This window comes from Etheostoma spectabile, chromosome 11 (genome assembly GCF_008692095.1).
Source record: "Etheostoma spectabile isolate EspeVRDwgs_2016 chromosome 11, UIUC_Espe_1.0, whole genome shotgun sequence".
NCBI lineage: Eukaryota > Metazoa > Chordata > Actinopteri > Perciformes > Percidae > Etheostoma > Etheostoma spectabile.
In genome coordinates, this window is record NC_045743.1 from 7,999,626 (window position 1) to 8,017,424 (window position 17,799).

The 17,799-nt window shown below is 41.5% G+C and overlaps 2 protein-coding genes across 3 annotated transcripts; both read right to left on the reverse strand.

Annotated features, from left to right (window-relative positions):
- Positions 1-419: 419 nt before the first annotated feature.
- On the reverse strand, positions 420-7,639 carry ino80da (INO80 complex subunit Da). Its single transcript, XM_032530265.1, is given in 11 exon segments — positions 420-1,049; positions 1,051-1,451; positions 1,547-1,704; positions 1,877-2,094; positions 2,226-2,359; positions 2,582-2,691; positions 2,960-3,184; positions 3,269-3,365; positions 3,518-4,332; positions 4,430-4,676; positions 6,786-7,639. Coding segments are annotated over 11 exon segments (3,048 nt in total). The 5' UTR covers positions 6,799-7,639.
- A 266-nt stretch (positions 7,640-7,905) lies between these two features.
- Positions 7,906-17,758, reverse strand: LOC116698356 (NADH-ubiquinone oxidoreductase 75 kDa subunit, mitochondrial). 2 transcript variants are annotated; one of them, XM_032530267.1, is made up of 19 exons: positions 17,547-17,758; positions 16,808-16,887; positions 16,337-16,431; positions 16,131-16,238; positions 15,918-15,994; positions 15,663-15,744; positions 15,411-15,541; positions 15,142-15,327; positions 14,918-15,052; positions 14,203-14,317; positions 13,959-14,104; positions 13,743-13,871; positions 13,490-13,619; positions 12,720-12,880; positions 12,469-12,623; positions 12,142-12,317; positions 11,919-12,053; positions 11,702-11,774; positions 7,906-8,026 (listed from the first exon to the last, which is right to left on the reverse strand). In XM_032530267.1, exons 2-19 carry the CDS (start codon positions 16,884-16,886, stop codon positions 7,935-7,937), a joined length of 2,205 nt encoding a protein of 734 aa, XP_032386158.1. In that variant the 5' UTR covers position 16,887; positions 17,547-17,758; the 3' UTR covers positions 7,906-7,934. The 2 variants fall into 2 exon arrangements, with proteins under 2 accessions (XP_032386158.1, XP_032386159.1); XM_032530268.1 differs by lacking the exons at positions 16,337-16,431; positions 16,808-16,887; positions 17,547-17,758 and having other exon boundaries at positions 15,900-15,994.
- Between the last annotated feature and the right edge of the window lie 41 nt (positions 17,759-17,799).

The window sequence follows — 17,799 nt, forward strand, 5'->3', positions numbered from 1 at the left end:
TAATTTGAAACGTCAACTGGCAATGCAAACAAACCGACCACTGATTGAGGCTTCTACGTCAACGAATTCTGAGCACTGTGACAGAATCTCTGCTAAGGTCCTTCCGCCAATTTTCACCCGTTTATTTCATCACAAAATCTGACAGTTACTCCTTGCTGACGAAACCACAAGGCATCCAACAAGTGGACTCACACGGACATAAAATTCCAGAGACCGCCTGGCTACAGAATAAAAGAATGAAATTAGAAAACATTGAGGAAAATCTGAGGTTGTGCAAATTCATTATCAAATAGTGCACTATTACCACATTGCACACATGTAGCAGATGAAGAGGGATGGTCAATCAGGAGCCAGTTGACTGAATTGTAAGTGACTGTGAGTCCACAGACCGTCATATAGCCGCTGCAGGCCGACTGCTCTCATTTACTTTGCGTGAACGGTGGTGTGGCGCTGTTGGCACCTGCAGCAGTGGCACTAACTATGGAAAAGCCAGCGGGGGGCGCTGTGGAGCTGTGGCTGGGCTGCACGTCTTTCGGGATGCCACTGTGGGAGGCCAATTGATGGCCAAAGGCCGCACTGAACTGTGGGAGCTGTTGCTTGGGCTGGGTGGAGGTCAAAAGATTGTGTGAAGAGGATGGGAGGGAGGATGAGGGCGAAGGGGATGTCGTCAAACCTGTCATGCCACTCTGGGGCATCGCTGAGAGCGCAGCCATGGGCTGCATCGTCACAGAGTGGGTGGTGGCCGGGGGCGTGGACAGGGAGGTGGATATGAGATGACTTTCTGATCCTATGAGATTGCCAAACTGTGTGGGGTCTGTGAGGGGGAGAGGGAGATTGTTCCATGATGAGCGCGGGGGTCCTGGTACCCCACTGAGAGGGACTTCCAGCAGTAGAGGGGTGTCTGTCTGGAAGGAGCTGGCATGGGGAGAAGACATGTGGTCACTGTATGGTGATGGCACGTGCTCACTGCTGTAGTGGCTGCCTTGGGGTGATGATGTGGGCACATTCGACTTGGCCATGACGTGGGATGTGTGTGCCCGGGAAAACGTTCCGCTCTGTTATGGATGTCTGAGTGAGCAGGGAGGTGGTAGAGTGGGCTACGGTAGAAGAAGATGAGGTCAGGTTGGAGCATGATGTCTGGGGCTGGTTAGCGGGCTGAGATGGCGGTGAGGGGGGGAAGTGACCCCCAGTGGACTGCAGTAGGTTCTCCTCCAGCTCGAGGCTAGTGAAGTTCTCTGTAGGTATGCGGCTGTTAAGCAGGTCCCCCATGCCCCCCGGCTGGACTGGCCCAGGGAACCCAGTCATGGCTCGGTGGTCCACTCCTTCAGAAGGGGCCAGGTCTCCCATGGAGGTCAGGCACACCAAAGAATCTGGGTAAGACCCCATAGCCTGCAGTGCTCGCACCAGCTCCTCAGCCTCCTCCGTGGTGGGCAATAATTCCCCATTTTTACCTATACATTCACATAAATATGCAACATTTATCATTACAAAAATCACATACAGGGATTTATTAGAATACATATGAAATTATGAGCTGTATGACGACCTTCAAACAAGTCAAAATCCTGCAGGTCATCAGGTAGTCTGGGTAGCACATCGGAGAAATCCTCCTGGTTTAGCTCGAGGTCATTTGGAATGTCTGCCATTTCATTGGTGATATCGTCAGGAAGCTCCTCTGTACTCAGGTCTGGAGTGGAAGGGCTCCTGACACAAAAATGAGATTAAAACTGCTTAGTTAAGAAATACAAAATGCTACTGTAGAGAAGGAGCCGATCAAATGTGTGTGACATGAGATCCTGTGAATGAGGGTATTCTCCCTCACTGATGTTCTGCACACTACATTTTTAAGTCATGTAGAGAAACAAGAGTAGCAGACCTGATGCTGGCCTGTGAGGGCATTGCTAAGCTTGTAGAAGGCATTCCCAGGTTCCCCTGTGGCAACGCTGGAGGGATGGGTTTCTGAGGCCTCCGCGGCCCTCTCCTCCTCTTCTTCTTGTGTTTTTTGGTGAGAGCCGGGGGTTTGGTCTTTTTACGTGGCTTTCGCTGTTGCTGGTGCTGCACTCGCCGGTTACCGTCCCCTCGCAGAAAGTTATCCTGTGAGTTATGTGTGATAGAGCATCAAGTCATCAGATTGACACCATTCTCATGTCTGAGTGTTATCAATCTTGTCTAACTCGGCAAAAGAGAAAGTATTTCCATAATTTCCCTTTGAATATTGAACTCACCATTTTTTTGGCATGCTCTTCACAGAGTGGAGTCTGGTGCGTGATATCAAACACAGGGATGGAGCACTGCTGACCATCTGCAAATCTGGCTGTGCAACTAGCAAAGAGCTGCTGGGAACGATTCAACAGGATGTCTGCAGAGTACAATAAAAGGAAATAACACAATAAACTAGACAGAGCATGTGATACTCTGTGGTGGTACTCCAACATAAAAGGAATATTGTACAGCATCCCAGCAATGTGATATCATTTAAAACATGTACAACTGAAACTGATAAACATATTTAAAATAGAAGCCATTCTTCTGCACTTGTAGCGACCAGCTGTAGCAATCAGCGATGTAGTGGAAAGGATACGCTGAAAGCAGTGTCGAGTGAAGGGCAGAGCCCTGTTGTTGCAGGCCTGGCCCTTTGTGCTGCCACTGCAGGTCCCCGAATCTGTGTTCTGCTGCCCTGCTGGAGCCACACTGTAGAGACATACAGACCCAGAACTGAGCCAAAAGTAATAACACTGACAACAATCCACGCGTGTTACGTTTTTTATGTTTCAGATCAGGAGATGAAGATCGCAAGATTACAAGATCAACAAGTCAGTCATAAAAGCACACTTTGCTAGTTGCGTTGATATAAAACACAGGTGGGTGATGGAAGGTTTGTGACTGGTTTAATCATGCTGGCACCTCCTAACACATGGGAGTTGGTCTCACTGTGACTATGTTGCATATGTGAGAATACCTTGAGGAGCTTCGAGAGGCACCACGCAACTCCTGGATCAGCTGCCCAGCACAGTTGGGGTTGTTACTGGCAGCGTGCAGCAAGGCTTTGCGGAAGGCATAGCGGTATCTCTTTTGGCGGATACTCGCCCTCTCCTGCCTGCACATGTGCTTGTATTTCTCCTGGAGATAGGAGCAAAGCCTAAGTAGCCGCGTTCTCCGCGAGGAACCGCGGTCATCTTCCAACCTATTTAGAAAACAATTAATTGCAGTCATGACAGGACGTGTCAGGTCATGTTTATACTGTGGGGTTAAGTATTGAGATACCGACCCATTCTGTGGTCTCCAAGAGTTCTGGAAAGGAACAAATGTCTCTGCCTCCTCCTCATCATCATCATCGTCAGCACTGTCTTCTGACCAGTCCAGTCCTGGAAGAGAACTTGTTAGAGCAGCTCAACTATGTCAGCAGGCTCAAATCTCAATTGCCACACTATATCTGAACTATCTCAGACAGTCCCTAAAAACTGCACATTAAATATATGAGAAAAAAGTGAGTGGTAACTGCATTTAAGTTAAGCACCTAGATGAGGAAAGAGGTCTCCATGCTCCTCGTGTGTCTTGGCACAGAGCTGCACCAGATGTTGCAACCTGGCCATGCAGCTGGCAGAAGGTGAGAAGGCAGCGGGATGCATGACAACCATGTGCCGCTGATTGTTACTGCCACTGTCCTTGCAACTGACAGGCAAGTGAGTAGCAGTGAAAGGCATTTTCCTGCTGAGTGATGGCCCAGAAGGTTGCACTGGACTGGGTGCTGCATTAGCGGGCATCCCTGGAGGCAGAAAGTTGACCGTCTGAGGAGGTGGTGGTGGATTGCATAATAAACCCTGCTGCTGTCCTGGAAAGATGAAGGAAGTCACGCTGGAGTGCTGGGGTGGCTGGTGAAGACCTGACTGCTGCCGTGGGAGATGAGTGTTGAGCGGCGAAGAGGGGAGGACACGGGGGGCAGGAGAGGGACTAAAGTGCTCAGGAGGTGGCTGGAAGAGGTCTGTGTCATGGCAAAGTTTCTGGTTAAGCACCAGCCGACTCTGTAATTTCTTTTTGATGGCGCTGCCTTTCCAATTAGTACCCACCTCCTCCCCATCTGTGTCATCCTCATAAAAGGCAAAAGGGTCCAAGAGTTCCCCATCAGGGAGGGGTAACAAGCGTGTACAGGGAGGAGATGGCGGAAGTTCATCTAGACCATTGGGAGTTTTCAGAGCCAGAGAGGGCACAGTTATGTTGAGAGCCACTGACTCCAGGTGAGCCCGTGAGCGCATTTCCTCCAAAGCATCATGTTTCTTTTTCCGTTCCTTCTTGGGGATAAAGCCCAGAACCTGCAGGTGGCTGTTACAGTATCTGTAAAACAAGAACACATCCTCAGCATACTGTGAACACAATGTTTTCTACACAGCATAGTGGAATATGCTAAACACAGGCACACAAACATACACACCTGCGGTCCTCTGACTTGGGGATGGGGTTGGTACATCGCTGGCTGTTGTACTTGGCCACATATTCACATTGCTTGAAGGGGGCTGTCTTATCCTCCAGAACGTGCCGGATACAGAAAGCATAGCCATTTAGTCTGCGCTGCTTGCAGAGCTTTGGGCTGTACGAGCACAACGGCTTATTGTCCACCTCTGAGAAGTGTATGTGTTTGCCTTCATACATCACGTGACTCTTGTTCTTGACAACATCAGCTGATGGGATAAAGTCAGGGGAAACCAAGAATTACATCACTAACACGTTATACTGTGGAGGTATGCTTGAGAGGCATGGAAATAGTCACTTCTACAACAGGTCCCGTTTTACCCAGCTCTTAGCTAATGTAGGTTTTTAATGAGAATAAAATATCCAAATAATTATGCTATGTAATGTGCTGTGTTGTTAGGGTTAGGGTCCTATTAAAAATGACATTTCAAGATGTACAACTGATTTCGTAATTATCGTTAAACTGTTAGACTGTATTATGTGAACAATAAATATTGCACTGACATTTTATTACTTATTTGAGAACCTTTTAGTCTAGACAAACTTTGTTACTTAATACTAGTTGCTTATACACTTTATTTTCAATGTCAAAATATCTCATTGATAAATGGGTGGTAAACAGAATAGGTAATTCTCAGACAGTCCATTCCAGTAGTAATAAAATTAATAATTATAATAATGTATACTTTAGTCACGCAAGGGGAAATTACAATTTACACTATTGTTATTACACACAGGCCAGAAGTACACACACATGCTCAGCACCTATCCATGCACTGGAGAGATGTCAAAGGCGTACTTGGACTGGCATCTCTCCAGCTACCAGTCCAAGTACAAAGTACATTATTAAGACAATATGATGGTGCTAAGTATTTTTGCATGACCGTGGTCCGACTCTGCATTACAGTGCAAAGAGCTTTTAAAACAGTCACTTGCTAGTTTGAAGGCATCATTACATTTTTAAAATGCATCCAAACAGGACGATGCGAGTATGTCACCGTGTACATGGCACATTGTAATGATACTTGTAACGTTAGCTGCCAAGCTTGATTAGGAATTTAGCTGCTACTTTTAACTTGAATTGTGTGTTTTCAAAATCGCCCTGAGTCCCTATAAGAGACTCTTAGAAATTAGCAGACAATTACGATTAATGTCTTCTACTTTGTTCTTGTGTACTTATGTTCTTTAAAAAAAAAGAACACATTGCTAGGTAAACTCCCATAGTATCTCTCAATATGAAACGTTCTAAAGATAAGAAAAGTTAAAATCTCAAAATAATGACTTAGCTAGTACATCAATGACAAACTTTCCCAAAATAAACAAACTTATTATAAGTGAATTATTATTTTAGAGATACTATCTCGTTATTGTAAGAAAATACAGGCAATTCATTAATTTGATGACATATGGCAGATAACATACTCACTCGTTATAACGTCAATGATTTACAGGATCTATTTTTTTTTTCTCATCACATTGACGGAAATGTGCTTCCACAAATCTGGCAGCTGAGATACGTGTTGGATAAAGTGTCATTTGTATCAGCCTGGGTTCACGTTAACAACTTTAAGTATGGAGAACCGGACAGGCAGCAAACGGTGACTAACATTAGCTTGCCAACATTAGCTTGGAGCCGATGGACAGACGTGAAACTTTACAGTATGAAATTGTAAACTTATCTACGTGTAACACACTCCTGTGTCGTAATCAATAAAACACAGCTTTATCCATTTTCAGGCAGAAATACGTTTTTATTAACACAGACCATACACGAAAAGTCTAAATTGCTAGTTAGCTGACAAGCTATCAAAGCTAAAAACACAGATTAGTAGGCGGTAGCTAAGCAGGAAACGGAAACGAAAAGTAGCACTATAAAAGGTCTATTTTCAGTTTAGTTACGTTAAGAAAAATGCAAGCGTTATCATAAATTATAAGCAAAAATTGACCCCAATCGTGGGATTTTTTGTGTTTATAAAAATCTGACATTTAAGGCGAAATACTCTGAAACAAAGGGTCTGCATTTGAGGCTTAAGGCCTATCCTCGAAGGCCTCTGCAATAATCGATATGAATTATTCGTTACAGTGTCACATTAGCAGGCTAAAGGACTCGAGATTGTCAACATTGCGTAACTCCTCGTTACTACTCAAGGCGCTGAGTCATTTACTAAGATCACAAGTCATAAAATAAATGAGTCATTAATAAGAGGCCTATTAGCTTCGATAACCCAGCGGACTAAGTTGGACGCGCGGCCGTTTGAAGACTGTACAAAACGGTACACTCAAAAATCGAGACCGAGGCTGCATACTACTTCACTTACCTTGAATTGGCATGGGCTGTGTGAGGTATTCGCTCCAGATAGACGGCCGAAATGTCTTAGAATCAGCTAGGCTATTTGTGCATCGATATTCGAGACAGGATAATAACAGTGATCTTCATCGAGCTCGGTATTTCTTGAAATAAGGATGCATTTAAATATAAGCTCTCCAGAGCAAATTACAAGCAGTAGGCAGGCTGCTGAGGATTTTTGTTGGATCCACAGCAGACTCCTCACAGCACCACTACAGGCACTGCGAGGACATGACAACAATCCTCTCAACAACAACAACCTCTCCTACCATATTGGAAATTCAACTTTGTTAAAAGCCCCTACAGTGTGGAAGTGTCACGTTAATCTCTTTATAACAGAAAATGCCGTTTGAGTGAATGACATTGCCGTTTACTTTTTTTTTCAACTTTGAAACAACTGGGTTAAAGTGTATTGACTGATGGGTCCTGCAAAATGTTACAGTGTAATTCAACCTGGACCCCGGCTACCGTCCTCCGTATGAATGAGTTACCAGCCCTGCTGCCACTGTTCACTGATGATGGACCACGTGCAAGACAGATACAGAAGCTCGAGACTAGAAAAGTTGACTCGTGGCGCATCAAAACAGGCCAGTACCATCACTTGTACATACTTATACTTTTAACATTTTTTTAATTGGCGCACAAACTTAAATAGATGATTTACAAAGATACATCAAGCTTCCAGAAAACTGGTCCATTAAATATCACACAAATAGCCACACTTAATAATATATTAAGTAATAATAAATACTCCTTAAAAGAAAATATAATCGTAACACTTTTGATGTTGATAATTTTATAAGAAGACAATATATTAGATTTAGCTTTTTAAATCTTTGGTCACACATACTAAAATGTTAATGTCCTAACAGGTAAAAACCTAAACTGTCAGGGGTCGTGTGCATCTTTTGGAGATTTGGTAAACCCTTACATACACGCTGCAAGTATACACATTTTACACATTAGTGATGTTTGTTATTTCCATAATGTGTATAGATCATCAGGCATCTTCTACAATAAAATAGTGCAAATAAATACATTTCTAAGAAATGTGCAAAAAGGGCAGTTGTGCGTATAATCTTTTTTTTAAGCCAAGAATTGGATGGCTTTCCATTGTGCTTTAACATATCGCTGGCTCGTCCACAGCTTGCGCTCCCTCTGTGACAGCTTTCACACACTTTGCCATAGTCTGGGAGGCTCTGCTTATTGGATCTGTGGGTAAAGATAGAGAGCAACTTTAAAATCTGCACACCTAAATTACTGTGTAGTTAAAAAAGAAATCTTTATTAAAATGGATCTAGTAAAAGGACTACTGTAGGTGTTTTCAATGCTTTATTCAAATGCTAGTTCCATGACGATATTGCATTTAAAACCCTGTGTTATAAGTGAATGGAGCTACAGTAGAGCATTATTTTAAGTCACTTTGTGCTATGCTATGCATGTGTGAAACACCAACATACATGTAACACAAATACTTAGTGTCCTACTTAATTTTTGTTTTGCAGTTCAAGTTGACTACCATATTTGAAACTAAGAAGCATTTAGTCCATGTCAAATTCATAGAAGTAGTGCTACAAATTAAATAGTTTTAATTATTTGACTGTAAAAATATAATGTGATTAAAATGTTATTGCAAGAAAAAAATAACTTTGTAAAGCAGGTTGTCAGGAGCCGTTTTAAAAGCAGTGGCAAATAAAATGCAATATGCTGAGAAAAAGGAGCTACCAGCAGCTACAAAATGTTATGCCATATGTTAAGATTAGTTATGTATTGGAATTTCTTTTCTTTAGTATGACATGACAATAATTCAATCAAAAATCATTACAGAAAAGCTTTATCACTACGTAATGGCATTTAAAGAATAATGTAGGCCTTTTTTTTCTACAGAAGAGTCTTTTATGAGGACAGTATTTCAACTATTTTTTTGGTCCTTTGTGTTTTTTGTAATTTGCTTTTACTAATATTTTTGGTACAAAGTGTCAACAAATAGAACATCTTATATTAGCGAAATGACTATGAAATTAGCTGAAAGCATAGTATGCTCCCAATGAGACAAACTTATTTGATTATAATCGCCCCAACTGCAAATTTACAATTTGATCCCCTAAGCTGTAGCGCTCTGAGAATAGAAAAAGTAAATATGTTCCTGTTCTCTCCTACTATGCAATAACCATTAGCTGTCCAAATATTCATGTCACTGAAATAAGGGCAATACAATCGGGATCTAACTATGGTATGACAATTGATGTATTCAAAAGTAATCTTTTATTCCTTTCAGTGGGGCTCGAAAGTTTGGGCACCCCAGGTAAAAATTTGTATTCATGTGCAAAATGAAGCCAAGACAAGATGGAAAGATCTCCAAAAGGCATCAAATAACAGATTAGACATTTGTATACTATGTCACAAAAAGTTAGATTTTATTTCCATCATTTACTCTTTCAAAATAATAGAAAACAAAAAAAGGGCGTCAGCCAAATTTTGGGCACGCTGCACAGTTAATACCTTGTACTGCCCCCTTTGGCAAGTATCACAGCTTGTAAACGCTTCTTGTAGCCAGCCAAGAGTCTTTCAATTCTTGTTTGAGGTATCTTCGCCTTTTCTTCCTTCCAAAAGTCTTCCAGTTCTTTGAGATTTATGGGCTGTCTGTCACGCACTGCTCTTTCAAGGTCAATCCATAGATTTCCAATTATGTCGAGGTCAGGAGATTGTGAAGGCCATGGTGAAACCTTCAGTTTACGCCTCTTGATGTAATCCACCGTGGATTTTGAGGTGTGTTTAGGATCATTATCCATTTGTAGAAGCCAACCTCTCTTTAACTTCAGCTTTTTCACAGATGGCATCAAGTTAGCGTCCAAAATTTGCTGAAATGTTATTGAATCCATACTTCCTTCTACTTGTGAAATGTTCCCTGTGCCACTGGCTGCCATACAACCCCAAAGCATGATTGATCCACCCCCATGCTTAACAGTTGGACAGAGGTTATTTACATTAAATTCTGTGCCCTTTCTAGTCCAAACGTACCTTTTATATTGGCATCTGAAAACGCTTTGCTATCTTCTTATAGCCTTCTCCTGCTTTGTGAGTGTCAACTATTTTCAGTTCAGGTCTTTCGAGACAATGATTGAGAACAATCCATGACACTGTCACGTCTCAGCTTTCCAAAGGGGGCGGTGCAAGCTATAAACTCTGCAGGGTGCCCAAACTTTTACAGACGCCATTTTTTTTTTTTCTGTTATTTTGAAAGTGTAAAAGATGGAAATACAATCAGACTTTTTTTTTTTTTTTTACTATTTTACGAATGGTTAATCTGTCATTTGATGCCTTTTGGAGATTTTTCCATCTTTTCTTGGCTTCTTTATGCACATTAATACAAACTTTTACCTGGGGTGCCAAAACTTTCGAGCCCCACTGTATATTAATCAGAATAAGCTTTCAATTGGAATTAGATGACTAATTGTAAAAGAAGTTCCACTTCAATTAAACGGTGGTTTGACACCTCGTCCATTAACAATGTCCATGACAAACGAAATATTGTCACACAATTATTTTTTTATTTCTGAATATGTACACTCTATCTACGTATGCTTTCCTTCACATTGTTAGTTTCCAAGAAAATCAAATTATTGTGTGTGCTCCAAGTGGCTTGCTTTCTAAACAACTGCAGAAGTACCAAAGCACTCTTCAGTAGATAGCACAGCAGTAAACAGACAAATCTTTGCTCAGCTTGAAGCAGGATTTTGTATTGTTCTTGAAAGAAACTTTCCTGTGATGGACAATTTAAATGATTACTTTATTCAGCGATAATGTAACAGCTGTGGGAATTACATTTGGGGAAAAAAAGAAAATAGCTTATGTAACGACAGCTATTGAGGGCTAATTAGATGTAGCTATAAAAGCTATAGTGTCACATTGCCAGACCTTTCTCCGCAGCACTGCGGAGGAAGGTCTGGCTGGGATGGGAGAAAAACATGCTCTGGTTTATAGGCATTTCTTTGAACCAATCATAATGGTCTTGGGCGATGGGAGCAACAGTGCCGCTGTAAAATAGCCTTGAGAAGGAACTTGCTTTGGTGGAACATGTGTACCTTCAAAAGTTGTTTTAATTTGTGCAAGAGAGAACTCAGTTTTGACAGAGTCTGCTTGATTTACCCTGCAGAGATCTAGTCCTCATAAATCCACCAGAATTTAAAATGTCATTTCTTACATTTCTCACTATAACAATGGCATAAACATGACTATATATACAAAGTCTAACTGATGCAACACTGCTGTGTTTCCTGGAGTGTTTTTGAATGAAAATCACATTTAGACCATGGGACTATTGCACAAAACCGGGATAAGGGATTAAGCCTAGATATTCCAGTTATCCTGGATGAATTTAGCCTTGACTTGGTTGCAAAAAAGCAGAGGCCCCTAAGTTACCATAGAGATGTATTCTGTGCAGCTAGCCTGCTCCTGACTAGGCTAACAACCATGATTTATTAATCCTGTAGCCTTTTCTGTTCACTCAGCAGTGGTTTTTACCTTTTTATGTTATTATTTAAAGTTGTGACCATTTTTGTGACCAAATAATTATTCATGTGACAGTCATGAAAACTGCTTTTGTTTGGTGAAGTTAAGTTTGGTTGTTATCAGTAAATCTGTGATCAATCTTGCGGTCTGTTAAAGAAAGCCATTGACACGCATCTATCCAAATTACTTCATCCCGGCCCGACCTAGTCGCTCCTCCTCAGCCTGGCTTGGCCTTCGTGAAACGCACCAAGCCAGCATGCACAGATTAGACAAGGTCAAGCCTTGCTTTATCGGTTATCCTGGATTTTTAAATTCTACTTTCGTGCAATACTCCCCAGGTTAATTGGGAGGAGTACCAGAATGTTAGTAACCCACCTGTCATATAGAAGTCCTTCACAGTAAGCTGTGGAGGGACTAAAGATCCAGTAAGGACAGCCTGGTTCACTGTCTGAAAGAGAAAAGCCAGATATCACCATCATCATGAAGAACAGCTTGACGCAAACAGCAAACTAATATGAACCAACTGAATAAGCTTTATTGTTGCCTCCTCTGTAATCAACTAAACACATGCTGGAGGAAGATAATGGCTGACCTCAGACAGTTCATTAGCCTGCTTGAAGTAGTTTGCCTCCTCAATGTCATCATATCGCAGCAGATTTGGGGAAACCTCTGCCAATCTATCACGCACTTCATCAAGGGTGTCATATGGCAGCGTCACTCCAGCAAGCTTAAAAATGGACAGAAAAATACACAGCATTTAGTCTTATTTTCTTGTTATTTAGTATAACACAATGATCTTTTTTTTTGTAGTTTACCTCAGATATGGCTCTGATGATCTTCCAGTCCTCCCTAGCCATGCCTGGGGCAGTCACAGCCACTTTGGTCTGCTGGGCACGGCCCTCAGTGTTCACATAGGTGCCACATTTTTCAGTATATGCAGCCCCAGGAAGTAAGATATCAGCCATTGGTGCACCGACATCGCCATGGTGACCTGGGCAGTTTTGGCAAAGCACATTTAAATTAGGCAAGAAAAGGTTTGATGCTCCTTGACATACAGAAGATTCTCCAAGCCTCTCTCAGATGCCATACATAAATTAATGTAAATGAAAAAGCATCTGCTGCTGTGCAGTAAAACATCTGACCTTGATAAATTATGAAGCTATCCTTTGGGAGGTCTTGGCGAGTAATGCAGCCCGCATCAGCTCCTAGTAAGAAAAGAACTTTGGGTGGATTCTTTCTGAGAGTTTCCACTCCTGGTTTGTACCCAAGATCAAGTGCAGCCACTTGACTGGCAACCCTGAAAACAGCACACATATTACAGTTATCATCCCCCTCAACACTTCTCTGTTACCAAAGGTTTCCCTGTTTCCCTCTAATTTTCCATGACAATGACCTGTGAAGCACATTGAGAACCTTCCAGGTGTCCTCCGTGCCACTTCTGATGCGAGCATTCTGAGCAATGGTTGACACAGCGGCCATTATTGCGGCCCCATCCTCTCTTTGCAGGCAACTGCTTCCAACCACAACAACAGGATGCGTTGCTTTAGCCAAGACCTGCAAGAGTTACAAGACGCAACATACGGAAGAGACATTAGTCATGGTTCTTTTCAATTATCAAGCTTATATTCAAAATGTCATAGAAAGGAACTGCAAATTAGGGCGTTTCCATCAAATGGTTTGGTGTTGTCAAGGTTGGCAGTATAGGCAACGCATAGCCAGTAAACAGATAAGAAGAAGTAGAATTTGCAAACCGGAAACAGAACAAGTCGCCCTGGCCATCTAACCCATCTACAAGAGAGAGAAATGGAGGTCTTCAGGAATTTGTTTCAATTGGGCAACTTTTAAATTGTTCTTTCATGTTAGCAAGAGTTGGCCATGTGTCATGCTGTCTGGAGAAAAAGACAAATGATTGTAATAATTGAAAGTGCCATATGGCAACGATTATGGGAACATCCAGGAAGACGCAGACAGCAGAAACAGATGATCAGTCGCGTGAGTTAAATGTTTGCAATGTCAGAACCTATTTGGTAAAGACGTTTACATTTCCCATTTAGCAACTCAATTATTTTTCGACAAAGGCAAAAACCATCTCAAGCGAGCATAAAATCATTTTAAAACATGGCTATTCAAGTTGACTGATATGTACTGCTTTACTGTATTTACCTGGGAGAACGGGTGAGTTCCTGATGCAATTTCTTGAAGAACCTTGGCAGACTCTCCAAGATGGTCATATGTGTAACTTAGGTCCACTTCCTTTCCCAAAAGAGCCACTTGCAACTCATTGTGAAGCCAGCTGAATCAGAGATACCAAGATCATATTAAAGTATGCATTTTTGTTTAACATACGTAACTCTGATTTACTAGTCTGACATTGTTCAACAACCAGGGATTATTGTATTTACAGCCTATAACCTGCCTTTTTCTGATTCGTGCATTGAACAGAGGAGCCTCATAGCGTGGGTTTGTGCCAACCAGAAGCAGCAGGTCAGCTTCTTCAATGCCAGCAATCCCAGTGTTTAGAAGATAATTCGAACGCAGGTCAGATCTAAAGAAGAAAAGGTAAAAACCGAACTTAACATCAAGTCCAACTGGCTTTGTCCCATGTTCAGTTTCACTCTTTCTGGGGCCTTACCCTGCTCCAACAGTTGGGAACATCTCCTCAGTGCACAGGTTTTCACTATTCAAACGGTTTAGCAAATCTTTCAGGGAAATGAGAGCCTCTGCATCCACCAAGCCGCCAACAATAGCAGCAACATCATTTCCTTCAACTCCTTGCAACTGTCAGATAAAACAGATGTAATTTAGGACAGTTGAAACAATAATTTGCAAATGATTATATTCTGTTACTGACTGTCATTTCATCATAAATTACATACAGCTCCAGCAACTCGAGGCAGCACATCTTCCCAGGTTGTGGGAACCAACTGCCCAGACTCATTTTTCACCATTGGCTGAGTGAGCCTCTGCCTTTTGAGTCCATCATACGCAAACCTGTCAGGATGGGTTCAGGATTGAGTATGTTTAAATGCACACTAATATACCACTATTATTGAAAATATGACAATATTCCGAATTTGATACAGCTCATGTAAACAGCCTTTTCCAATTTGATAAACCGAATATGTCCTTTTTCCCAATAAGACGTGGGACATTGCGGTATTATTCGGGTTTTAGAGGCATTCTTTGTATTCTTTCTTTGATATGTATACAGCGCATTTGGAATATGCGTCTCAATCTGGGTTTTTACCCCAGTTTACTCCTGTTTACGGCTTATGGTCAGCTCTGTGCGTTGTTATGGTTGCTGTACGTAAACCAACCAACCGCAGACCCAATAAGAAGGAGAAACACAGCTGGGTCATTCTTAGCAAATGGTGCCATTTGTCCCCCATGATATAATCTACTTTTAAACATTATCAAATACTTGGATATCAGCAGTTTAGTGGAATATTCACTTTCATTAGTCGGAATATTGTCTTTTTCGGAATAAGGGCAAAATTTGTATTATAATGTGCATGTAAACGTAGTCAATGATGTGAACATCATAAAATAATCTGTGTCTGTGAAGGAAACTTTGTGTGAGAAGAAAGAAACCTGGTTTTGTCTGAGATCCACTCCTCATTTACATCCTCGTTAAGACGAGGCAAGATTCTCATCACCTCACCCCCACGAGTGGTCACCACAATGTTACTACCCACAGCATCCAGAACATCAATGGATTCAGTCTTCCTTTAGAAAACCAAACAACAATATATGATTGTAAAAACTAAACTTTGAGCCCAAAAAGTGAATTAAAATGTAGAGCGCAATCAAAAAACCTGGTCTCCCAAGGGCGAGCAGTGAATGCATATGGTTTAGAGGTCAGGGCCCCCACTGGGCATATATCAATAACATTCCCAGATAACTCCGACATGAACATCTTCTCCACATAGGTCCCAATCTGCAGGTCATTGCCTCTGCCAGTGGTACCCAGGTCCTCTACACCTGCAATCTCACTGGCAAAGCTGTAGGAGCAAAAAAAACAATGTCAGAATCTAAATTTATACAGCAACTCTACTTACTTTACATATGGATGTGTGTAACTCACCGCACGCAGCGAGTGCACTGGATGCAGCGAGTCATTATGGTTTTGATGAGAGGGCCAATGTTTTTGTCCTCCACAGCTCTTTTGCTCTCTGTGAAGCGGCTCCTATCACTGCCAAACTGCATTGACTGGTCCTTCAGAGATAATGGTTATTCACTTGTTTTAGTCAAGCTTATATTAAATAAATAAAAGGTTTCTCATACACACACTTAAGTCTATAAAGAACACATCTACAATGACGGTGAGTATCTTTACCTGTAGATCACATTCTCCCCCCTGATCACAAATTGGACAATCTAATGGGTGGTTAGCCAGTAGGAACTCCATCACACCCTCTCTGTGTAAAATCAACGGACATTTTGTAAATGTTTGGGAACTTTGTTTTTGTCCCACAGACAGTTGGGTATGATTACAAAGCAATATGAACTCTACAAAACAAATGTAATGTAAATGTAATATTATAAGAGAACAGCAGATAATACAATGTCTTACTTGTGAGTTTGATCCTACCTGGCCTTTCTTGTTTTGTCAGAATTGGTTAAAATATTCCAACCCTTCATGACTGGCATAGCACAAGCTGCCACTGGCTACAAAATGAATAAAAGATGATTATTTTAAATAGGCATTGTCCTGTCTGTGTCATAGTAGGCAAATAAATACTGAAATTCCAGCTTGGCTAACAAAATAGAAACAAAACACACACACATACAGTCTAAGACATACCTTAGGAACTTTCTCTATCTCCACAAGACACATGCGGCAGTTTCCAGCAACTGACAGGCGCTCATGGTAGCAGAATCGAGGAATCTGCATTCCTACCTTCTCACATGCCTATGACAAAATTGAATCACAGTGTTACATCTGATATTTTGACTTAATATGTCAGGAAATTAGCTTATATGATTGCATGCATGAATTTAGCATGTTACCTGTAAAACAGTGGTTCCTGGCTCCACCATGATAGGGTTCCCATCCACAAACACTTCCAGGAGGTTACTGGCAGCTGCTGTTGCTGTGGTTCGAGCTTCAAGCACAGACAAAAACCTGTTCATTCACACTTTCCCTTTTCCTTTCATCCAAGTACTGTAACTTTTATTGGAGAAAACAGTAACATTGTTTATCGTCTTCTATAGCACATCATATTACAATGGATCCCTGGTATTCCAAAGTAATAACAAATAATTGCCACTGACTAAATTGAGCCAGCAACAGCCTGGCACCAGATGTGGTATCTGGCAAATCTGTAATCCTACCTATAATCCATCAGTGGAACAAAGTGACAAGGGTTCTGGTGCAAGCACACAACAAACAACAAGAGTGTTCTGCATAAATACATGACACGCATTGTACGTAACCAAGGAATGGTCAACTTATCAGTTGATGAAGTGGCATGTTGTTACCATTGTTAGTTGCAGCCGCACATCCTTTGGTGATAGCTGCTGGAAAGAGACTCCTGCTCACAACAGGCAAACGCAACATGCTGCAGGAGAAGCAACGTCGCGTGTTAGGTCCAATTCTTCTGGTTAATAGGCTACATTTTATCAAGTGTCGATCAGACTTTAAGATATGGGTGCGTGTTTTAAAACCCAACCCCTCCTTGCAACAGGCAAAACAAAAACATAAGTACCCAGCAAGTTAGCTTTACGCAGGGGCTGACACTAAAAACAGAATTTATGCTGCGACCTATTTAAAAAAAAACACAGAAAGAACATAGGGTGTAACGTTACTTTATAAAGCTCTAGATATGATAGAAATTAATATCTTGGGAATTTAACGAAACGTTAGACTTGCCATTATGTAATTTACCATGATCACGTTAGCGAACATAGCGTTAACGTATGCTGACTATGTTAACCCACTTTGTCATAATCTAACGTTACGTCAATGAGAATATAAACTGCCACCGCGAGATAAACGTCATTTAAAGGTTTTAAGGTGAACTCCAAACGCAAGCACTTCTTGCTACAAACAAGTTTACGTAACATGTAGCTAACGTCAGCCGAATTCCAGCCCACATAACGTTTACTTTAACGTTACGAGTTTAAGGAGTCTTTTCTAACGTTTGTCCATCAATCCAGACTATAAAAGTGTCCATGTACCTAATGCTATTTCCCTAACGCTACAGTGATTTTTTCTTACCTTGCCAGTGGTTGTTTCCTCACGAGACTGACTGCGACACAGATTGCACAATGTTGTTATTCTGCTGCGTCACGGATTAAGTAATCCTGTATTAATCCAAGTCTACTTTTATGTAAATACTGACCTAATCTGACCTAGTCTAATACTAAATGCATTTAACAGTAAACATGGCAACTCTCTCCTTAGCAGATATAATCATTTGCACCTCACATTCAGACTTTATGTGGATTATTCGGTTTTCAACCAAATTAAA

Excerpts from the sequence above, each read along its gene's own strand:
- LOC116698356 (XM_032530267.1), bottom strand. The coding sequence starts at position 16,886 with ATGTTGCGTTTGCCTGTTGTGAGCAGGAGTCTCTTTCCAGCAGCTATC. Across the intron at positions 14,318-14,917 it reads TGGATCTCAGACAAAACCAG|GTTTGCGTATGATGGACTCA; the intron begins GTTTCTTTCTTC and ends CCATCCTGACAG. Across the intron at positions 8,027-11,701 it reads GAAGGACTTCTATATGACAG|ATCCAATAAGCAGAGCCTCC; the intron begins GTGGGTTACTAA and ends CTTTACCCACAG.